Source organism: Adiantum capillus-veneris, chromosome 22, assembly GCF_014529385.1.
Source record: "Adiantum capillus-veneris isolate H3 chromosome 22, ASM1452938v2, whole genome shotgun sequence".
NCBI lineage: Eukaryota > Viridiplantae > Streptophyta > Polypodiopsida > Polypodiales > Pteridaceae > Adiantum > Adiantum capillus-veneris.
The window spans coordinates 112,280,893-112,291,060 of NC_140952.1; the positions used below are offsets into that span (position 1 = coordinate 112,280,893).

General features: G+C 41.0%; 1 protein-coding gene across 1 annotated transcript; it reads left to right on the forward strand.

Moving 5' to 3' along the window:
* Nucleotides 1-742: 742 nt before the first annotated feature.
* On the forward strand, nt 743-2,257 carry LOC147430030 (uncharacterized). Its single transcript, XM_086494689.1, has 2 exons — nt 743-1,689; nt 2,189-2,257. Exons 1-2 carry the CDS (start codon nt 1,375-1,377, stop codon nt 2,255-2,257), a joined length of 384 nt encoding a protein of 127 aa, XP_086350815.1. The 5' UTR covers nt 743-1,374.
* Nucleotides 2,258-10,168: the final 7,911 nt, after the last annotated feature.

Here is a 10,168-nt window from a genome sequence, read left to right on the forward strand (position 1 = left end):
AAGTGCAGGAAGTTGAGTACCCCAGAATCAGGAATCAGATAAGTTTGCAGAATCAGAATTCAAATCAGAATGACTGTTGCAGAGTTTGAAGTCAAATTGCGGAATCTGGAATTAGAACTGTTGCAAATGTGGAAGTTAGAAAGTAGCCAAATTTCAAATCAAAATTCTAGCGGGGATAAGCACCATGGGGAGTCAAAAGAAGAAGAGAAAGAAATGCAAGGTATGCATGAGTCGGAAGCATGAAGTGGAGGATTGCCCATGTGCAGTTGATGAGTGTTCAGAGGGAGATGCATGTAGGAAGTGGTGTATGGTGGATTTGTGTTCAAAACTTCAAAAATTTAGCCGAAGAATGCATAAAGCATCAGTTGATGGGACACAGGTAGCATGGGATAAGTTGGAAGATTTTCAGGATGACTTAGAGAGGGCATATGAGTGGTTGACTAATCATAAAGGAAAGAGGAGGACATCATGTTTCAGCAAGAAGGAGGTGAGAAAATTGCAGGAAGCATGTGAGAGATTGAGGGATGCATATGCGGCTGAGTTCGAAGATGAATTAAGTGATGATGATGACGGATGGGTTGGCTTGGAGACATACATCCATCATGTGGGGATACCAAAGTTGGAGGAGAAGGAGGTGCAAAAGGAGGTTGGCCAAGAGAGCCTAATACTGCCCCTAGATACCCCTACCCTACCACTGGAGTGTGCTCATAGAGTGGAGACGAAATATCCATTGCTAAAATTGATGTCAATGTTGTCACCTGTCAATGAGATTTATTATTTAGAGGAGAAGCAAATCATACATATTGAGGATGTTGTTCATGGAAATCAAAGACCATTTGAAGAGGCGGATAATGTGAGGAATGGACAGGTGGATAGTTGGATGAATGGAGAGGTGATGAATAGAGAGAGGAATGAAGAAGAAGAGGTGATTGATTTATTTTTGGGTTCAATTGAGAATGTATGTAGGATTACAAATGAAGAGTCAAAGCAAGAAGAAGTTTCAAACATCAGATGTACTCAGGAGGAATTTGCAGCAACAACAATGAACAACTCAGTTTCGGAGGAATTGTCACCACGAAGATCCACTGATAGAAATATGCAGTTAGCAAATCTTGTGGAAATTGTATCCCAACAATGTACACAGCAGTTCAATCAGAAAATCAATGGGTGGTAGCTCAGCAAATGCAAGTGGGAAGTCAAAAAGAAGACCATGTGAATCAACAATATCAGTAGGATAAAAGGCAGCAAGGTAAGGAGGAGCAACATGAGGTCAGGGAACAGATCTAGGCAGAAACCCTGGTTACCTCTATCCTACCATGGAAGTGTGTCCATGAATCACAGGAGGATTATTCCTTTTCGATTGATCGAAGTGTCATGCTCATTGGGAATTCACATACATTTGAAGAGGACAGTGGTCAGCAGCAAATGGAAGATGTGCATGCTAATGCAGATATCATGGAGGAAGTTTGTCATTTCAAGCGGACTTCAAAGAAAATGTCAAAAGAGGATGTCAAAAGAGCCAAGCAACAATTGTTGCAGCAAGGAACAGAAGATGACAGCAGCATAATGGAGGAGATTGAGGATGATGATATTCATATTGGAAGTTGGAGGTGGCATTCCATATTGCGGCAGTTTCATATAGATGGATATGAAGAGATATTGAGGGCAAATTTTCAGTTGATAAAGCAAGTCAAATTTTGGAAGATGCCGAATGTGATTCAGACTCAAATTCAGATTTCAATTCAGATTCAGTCTCAATTTTGGATTTGGATTCAACTGCAATTTTGGATGCAAAGACCAATTCAAATGCAAATTTTAATGGAAGTCGTGGAAAGCTTGATGAAGAGGTATGACAATCAGTGTCACAAGGAGGATGACATCGATACTAAGTGGGGATTAACAACATCATTTTCTTCTTGGATTTGACAAAATTAGAACAAATATGTAGGAGTTGATAGGGCACTATTGTATAAGGGACATGAAGAGGAGTATCCCAAGTGTCAGATTTTGATTCGGATTCATATTCCGAGTGAGATTCATATTCAAATTCAGATTCAGATTGGAATTCAGATTCAGGCGGAAATGCAGATGGAAATTCGGATATTAAAAGTTCTTGAAATTTCACAGTGGATGTTGCGGAAGGCTAAAGATGTTGCAGCAAATGATGGAGTCATCTTTGGAAATGCAGATGGAGCTGAATTTTATCATGGCGATTGTCAAGCCATTTGTCAATTTGGGAGTCAAGCAGATGATGTAAACGTGGAAGTAGAGGATGTTCACCAAAATGCAGATTTAATGTCAAAGTATGTTCAACATGTAAAGGGATCTGGAATTCGGAATTCGAATAGCGGACTGGATATTGGAATTCGGATTGTGGGATTGGAAGTCCAGAAAGAGGAAAGTTGGAGGAATGGAATTGGGCAAAAGGGTCAAGGGGTACTCATTAGTGGGGGTACTCACTTTAAGGCTAAAAACTCGCTTAGTGCTGATGTGACTCATTTAAGGATGAATATTTTTTGGGTGAATCTTGCATGGCGTGCCCGAATCGAGGTGAAAATTCATCATTATAAGATTAAGGTGGTGAGAAGTGTTGGAGATCACATCCAAGTGTGCAAACGTCGCAGTGGGAGAAGACGGGCAACATGTTTTTTGAAAATGTTAAGGGAAAGATGATGGCGGGGATGATAGGTCTCTTAGTAGCTGATTCGGATGCGGATGCCTTGAAGCAGGAAGTGCTGGAATATGCGCAAGAGATGTGGAATACAACAACTAGGCTTTGGAGGGAGCATATGGAAGTGTCGACGGACAGGTTCAAGAATTGGTTTCAGCAAGCTGGAAAGGAGAGAATTAGGAGGGAGAATGAGGCATTGAAGATGGAGAATGAGAGGCTGGTTGCAAAGATGGAGGACTTGAAGAACAAAAGCAAGGAAATTGAAGTAAGTGCATGGGGTCTGAGTAAGTGGAAGGCGGAGCTAAGCAGTGGCGTTTTCAAACCAGATCAGAATTTGGCACGTGGAGTGGAATCGGAAGTGGAAAAGCAGGCGGAATCGGATGTGGAAAAGCAAGTGGATCCAGATTTTGTGGCAGAAAAGGTTGTGGAGACAGATGCAGAAGGAGTTGCTGGGGAGCAGATTACTTGATCAAGGGATTGTGGGTCGTCAGCCTATGGCTATAGCCACAGGATTGTGCCAGGTGTTAAGCCTAGGAATTTTGGGATGTTTTACTTAGTGGAAGTTGGAATGTGAACTTTTGTACTTTTGGGATTCCAAGGCGTGTCTTGGGAAAGGGCGTTGCCCATGAGTATTCTCCAACTATGTAACTGTTGATCAATATCTTCTTGGAAATGTGAGGGCGGAAGTTATGGCGGATTTAGTTTGTTGTCAATTTCTATATTCTGTTCCAGTTCCATTTCCATTCCGATTTCTGTGCTTTGTCTATTCTAAATGTTTATGCCTTAAACAATGTCAATACTTAGGGAAGCGACTTGGATGGGACACAGGGACTCTCAAGAAACCTGCATGTATCCCACGTCATTGCCATCAATCATCGAACCATTTCGGCACTCAAGAAAATTCCAAATGTTACAGAACTTTGGGAGGAGGTCTAAGACACTTAAAGACACTAACCTACTATGTTTGGTTGCAGTCCCCAATGAGGTACCAAAATCATGATCAAGGTCCTAGAAACTATAATAGAACATACCAAAAAGGTCTCCTATAGTCTAGGAACACTCTCCTATGGTCAGAATGTCAAAAAACAATCAATAATGCATACAAAACATCAGATTTAGCCTACTAATGCGTAATCGTAAACCACAGTAGAATCAACAGTGATTATACTTGAATGAAAGAGTAATAGACAAGGAACACATTGCAAGTTTTGGAATCAAAATTGTGATTACCAGAGTTCAAGATATGTTGATTACAAAGCACATGAGAGTAGTCGCCTCTCAGTCATATGCTCCAAAACTCAAAACTTGTGATAATGATAAGTGTTCCTTTCCCACTTTACAAAAATGAGTTTTATATCTAGGGATTACTTGGAAAGTGGACCAATTTACAAGGCTCAGACTCATTTACAAGTTTTACAACTCTAATGTAGTGCAGACAGACTCAAGGCGATCTGAATAAAGTCAAAGACTCTCATATAATTACAAAGCTTTCCAAAAAATAGTGGTCATCAAAATTTTGGGGCTCAAGATGAGGTCGAATCAAAGGGCACCCACTAGGTTTGCCTACCACCAACAGGGGCTCTCTTGCCTCTTGAGTCACATGTATGTGTGCTTAAGAGAGAAAATTATTGATGATGTGAAAGGAGAGAAAAATCTAGAGGGCTGGATGAATTTTTGTGAGGTTGTCTACTCCAAAGTGTAGAATAAGTAGAGTACAGTGGGTTCATTTTTAGAGAAAAGGTTGTTGGGATTAAATCCCACGTGGCCTCTTATACGGATATGACCAGCCGCCCGCCTAACTTGCTTATCACTAACTCTTTGTATATACTCACTTATACTTGAGTGAATAATAAGATTTGGGATATAACCCTTCAAAGAATTAACTACGTACTGTGTAAGATCTCTGTCTGTGTATCTGTGTGTGTGTGTGTGTGTGTGTGTGTGTGTGTGTGTGTGTGTGTGTGTGTGTGTGTGTGTGTGTGTGAGTCGATCTAAGCCCCGCTCCGCGACTCCAATTGGTATCAGAGCAAGGTTCGATGCATTTTCGCGTAATCGCACGCACGCACTTTATAGGAAAATTCTGGATCCGGAGCTTGGAAATTCACACTCGGCGTTCCAGGAGTATTTCCAGGAGGTGATCTGGGGTTTTATCCCCCTTTCGAAGCTGTTTATGCCCTCACAATTTTGTTCTGAGTACTACATCAATAGATAGGTTTCAGCCCCGCAAAGAAACCTGTCTTGTGTAGATTGGCAAGCAAGAGGTGGTCAGCATCAATATCGGCATCGACATACATCACTCATTAGTCTTCAAAGCATCATCTATAGACCAGGTACATATATATATCATCAGATATATATATTACAGTTTGTATTGCTACTTCTTGTGCTTGCCAGGTTCCAGGGGAGGTGTGGCCATACTACGGCTTGACACCACTGGCATGTATTGCAGATTGATGTACTGTGATTGTGGGTCTTCTACTTGTGAGTCACGCTAGCAGACAGACCGTCGCAGCGGTCATAGGACAATGATTGGTCTATTGTAGGATGTATGCTAGTTCTAGGCAGTTTACTGAGCCATCTGAGAGGGTCGTGTGTGAGGTTTTTTGAAGCCAAGCATTGGGGGCTGGGTTACCCAATGTGAGGTGGATTAGGTTGTTGGAGTTCCCCTCTACATGCATCCTCTTTGGCGACTTTTATCCCATAGGATGTATGACTTTGTGTAGACATTGGATTGCATCTTATGCGTCAGGCCGTTGAGGCATTGTTCAGGGTTCAGTCTTGAGACAGATACAGGTTCTGTGATCGCCCAGACAGGAGACAGTGTATGCTTACAGGATAGCATATTATAGAGATTTTTAGATTTGTTATTGGTCAGCTATTTATGGTTGTTTTTGAGCTATCTTTTGGTTTCCAAAGCTCAGTTTACAGAGGAGACTCTGTCAAAAAATTTTAGAATACTGACAGTTCTTGAGGAGAGGTGTTCAGCTTGTTGTTTACATCTTGTTTATTGTGTACAGAGGCCAGTTTACAGGGGAAACTCTGTCGGATTTTTCCCATGAGTAAACAGTTTGGCAGACATGGCATCTTCTCAAATTGAGACTCTTTACAACATAAAGAAGCTGGATGGCACAAACTGTCCATTCTGGAAGAAGTAGATTTGGCATGTTTTGGTGCAGAAAAAACAAGTGAATCCACTAAAGCTCAAAGGGGAGAGACCAGAAGGTATGGCTAAGGATGAGTGGGAAGAGCTTGACGAGTTAGCTTGTTCCATAATCATGTTGACACTGGCAGAAAATATTTACTTCAACGTAGCACAAGAGACTACAGTGTAGGCGTATGGCAAAAGCTATGTGGTATGTCTGAGAAACAAAGTGATGCTTCTCAGATTTACTGGCTTAGCCATGTCAAATCATCTCAATGAATTTCACACAATTTTCAGCCAGTTAACAGTACAAGAGATAGTCTTTCCAGATTCAGTGAAGGCTATGTTTCTCTTAATCACTTTGCCAGACAGTTGGGATACTTTTCGCAAGGCTTTAAGTAATTCTGTCGCGCCAGAGGGTCTTACAAGTGCCAATGTAGAAGGCAGCTTGCTTACAGAGGAAGTGAACAGGAAGAGCATTGACAAAGGCAAAGGCAATAGTGCTTTGGTCGTTTGAGGGAGACAACAGTCTACAGAGAAGAAGGGTAAGAAGGCACAAAATCGAAGTAAGTCTCGTGACTCGAAGTCAAAGGATGACATAGAATGCTACCATTATGGCAAGAAGGGTCACATGAAGAGAGATTGTACGAAGTGGAAACAAGAAAAAGGCAAAACAAAGAGTTCTAAGCACGATGAAAAGAAGAGTTCAGTGAAGATTGAAGAGGTGAATGTCACAGGATCTGGTTCAGACAGTGATTTTGGTATAGCAGCTGGTGACATCTTCCTCACAAGAAATTTTGATTTTGTTTTCTTGACTGCAGAGGATGGACATGCTATGATTGATTGGATTATCGACTCTGGGCCATCTTTACATGTTTCTCCACACAAAGAGTGGTTTACATCATATGTGGCTACTAAAGATTATGTCAGACTTGGCAATGAGCAGGTTTGTGACATACTTGGAGTGGGAGATGTGCAGTTGAAGTTTCAGAATGGCTCTTCTTTATGGCTCAAGGATGTCAGACATGTTCCAGCAATCCGAAAGAGCTTGATCAGTATAGGGAAGCTGGATGATGCGAGTTATGTGATAGTCTTTGGAAATAGCGCTTGGAAGATCTCCAAAGGTTCGATGACTATAGCACATGGCAGCAAGTCGGGAACTCTGTACACTTTACATGTTTTAGAGATTAAAAACCATGTAATTCATGTGATTGAGCATCCAAGTGTGTCACTGTGGCATCATAGGCTGGGACATAGGTCAACAAGAGGAATGGAAATACTTTCTCGTTATGGTTATTTGCCTGGCTTTTCATTTCAAGATTCGAGTTTTGTGAGCATTGTGTCTATGGTAAGCAAACACAAGAACCGCACATATCAATGAGGAATCGTAGGGACGAACGGTTAGCTCTTGTGCACAGTGATCTATGCGGACCAATGCCTAGTTTGTCGCTAGGGGGGAGTAGCGTACTTTTGTACCTTTATAGATGACTATTCTCGCAGAGTATGGGTTTACTTCTTGAAGCACAAGGATGAGGTGCTCAAGGTCTTTAAGATATTCTTGCAGCTTGTGCAGAATCAAAGTGGTCAGAAGCTAAGATGCTTAAGGACAGACAATAGTGGAGAGTACGTTTCCAAGGCTTTCCAAGACTTTTGTGAAGCAAAAGGGATAAAGCGGGAACTTACTGCACCATACAATCCTTCACAAAATGGAGTTTCAGAATGTATGAATAGAACCATACAAGAGAAGGTCAGAAGCATGTTGTCAAATGCTGAGTTGCATAATGGGTTTTGGGCGGAAGCAATGGCTACAACAGTCCATTTGATCAGTAGGTCTCCTAGTAGGGTTCCGGATAAGAGTGAAGTGGACGAGATGCTATGGACAGGCAAGGCACCTTCGTATAAGCATCTTAGAGTCTTTGGTTGTGAAGCTTATAGCCATATTTCTAAGGATTTGAGGAATAAGTTAGAACCAAAGATTAGGAAGTGTATATTTCTTGGCTACGGAGAATCGGGGAGATGGGTTACCGGCTTTGGGATCCTGAGTCTAGAAAAGCTATTCGTAGAAATGATGTGCATTTGAATGAAGCCAAGTTTCACGCTAAGCCAGAGAAGACAAAGGAGATCAAAAGAGTTGTCTTCAGGGAAGATGGACCTAGTGCTAGCACATCAAGACAGCATGGTCAGGCTCAGGAACAACCTATAGTGGCTAGAGAGGCAGAGTCAGTTGTGGTGAGACGTTCTGAGCGTGTCTCTAAACCACCTGATCGTTATGTTCCACCTCTAAATTATGTCCTGCTTACGGATTGCGGAGAACCATCTTGTTACGAGGAGGCATTACAAGTGGTTGACTCGAAAAAATGACAGTTGGCCATGCAATCAGAGATGACAGCTCTGCATAAGAATCAAACGTGGGATTTGGTTCAATTGCTCTACCTTGTAGTGGGATTGTGATCAAAGATGATAAATAAAAGGAAACCATAGACTCAAAAGATATTCACCATAAATTTTATTTTTGTTGGAGATATCATGAAAGAATTCATGAAAGCAGTTAATATTTTAAAAACATTTTTTTAAGGCTGAAAGCATGTCTTATTACTAACAATCCTTTCATGTTTGCCATGACATTTATCCAAATTAAAAGGGACTTTGTTGTGTCCCAAATCAAAATTTTGTTATTGTGAACATGATCAAGGATCTTTGTAGATTTTTATATATAAATATTTTGTTAACATCCTCTTCACTCACTCATGGCTTGAAGTTTTTTTTAAACATAAGGCCCATCAAAGTTCTGTAAACAACTCTTGACAAAAATTAGAGCTTGAAATTTTGGTTTCATTGTGGGTTTATAGGTATAAGCTTACTCCTCATGATGGACAGCCAAAATGCAAAGCATGGTTGGTTGCTAAGGTTTTTAAGCAAGAACATGGAATAGATATTGATGAAGTCTTTTCACCAGTTGTCAAGATGACAACATTGAGAAGTGTACTTGCTTTGGTTGCCAAACATGATCTGCATTTACATTAGATGGATGTGAAAACGGAATTTCTTCATGGAGATTTGCATGAGGAGGTTTATATGCAGCAACCAAAAGGGTATGTTGAGAAAGGCAAAGAGAAATTGGTATGTTGTTTGAGAAAGAGTCTCTATGGCTTGAAACAGGCACCAAGAGAATGGTACAAGAAGTTTCACCAATTTATGCTTTCTCAAGGATACAAGAGAAGTGAGACAGATCATTGCTTGTATACTCGACAAGCTAAGGATGGTAGCTTGATAATCCTCATCTTGTATGTGGATGACATGTTACTTGCTGGTAGACAAATGGTAGAAATTTCAGCTCTTAAGTCAAAAATGGCAAAGGTTTTTGATATGAAAGACATGGGTGAGGCAAGTCATAGACTGGGTATGCGTATCCAGCGAGATAGGTCAAAGAAGATGCTTTACTTATCTCAGGAAGAGTATATTGACAAGGGTGTTGCAACGTTTCCATATGGACAGGGGAAAGGCATTGATGACACCATTGCCGTCATATGTGAAACTAAGCAACCAAGATTGCCCACAGTCTGAGGTGGAAAAGTTTGAAATGGATACGGTGCCGTATGCGGCTGCATGTGGTAGTTTGATGTATGCAATGATTGCTACACATCTGGATATTGCATTTGCAGTGCAAATGATTAGCAAATATATGTCAAATCTCGGCAAGAAACATTGGGAGGCAGTGAAAGGTATCATGAGATACTTAAAACATACAAAGAGTATGCGCATATGCTATGGTAGTCAGGATTTGAGTGTCAGAGGATACACTGACTCAGATTATACAGGAGACTTGGATAAGAGGAGATCTACATCAGGCTATGTCTTGACATTGGCTGGAGGTGCCATATCATGGCGATCTCAATTACAAGATTAAATTACATAGTCTACTACAGAAGCTGAGTATGTTGCGGCAAATGAGGCATGCAAGAAGCTATTTGGCTTGGTAGATTGGTAGCAGACTTGGGAATCAAAGTAGATATGCCAGAGTTATATTGTGATAGTCAAAGTGCTATATAATTGGCAAAGAATCCAATGTTCCAATTGAATACTAAGCATATTGATGTGAAATATCACTTCATTAGGGAAGTACTTGAAGACAAGCAGATACAACTGATGAAGATCCATACCAAGGACAATCCTGCTGATCTACTCACAAAGGGACTTCCAAGAGAGGGCTTTGTGCATTGTCGCGACTTATTGGGCATTGGATAGATGGCAGCCATGTAAATCTTTGTACATTTATGTTCATAGATTTACAGTTACTTAAAGTGCCACATTGGACTTTAAGTGGGAGGTTGTTGGGATTAAAGCCCAAGTGGCCT

Bases quoted from the DNA above. Each gene is read 5' to 3' on its own strand.
- LOC147430030 (XM_086494689.1), top strand. From the start codon at position 1,375: ATGCTCATTGGGAATTCACATACATTTGAAGAGGACAGTGGTCAGCAG. The intron at 1,690-2,188 runs GTCAAATTTTGG...TTGGAAATGCAG, and splicing joins ATTTTCAGTTGATAAAGCAA to ATGGAGCTGAATTTTATCAT.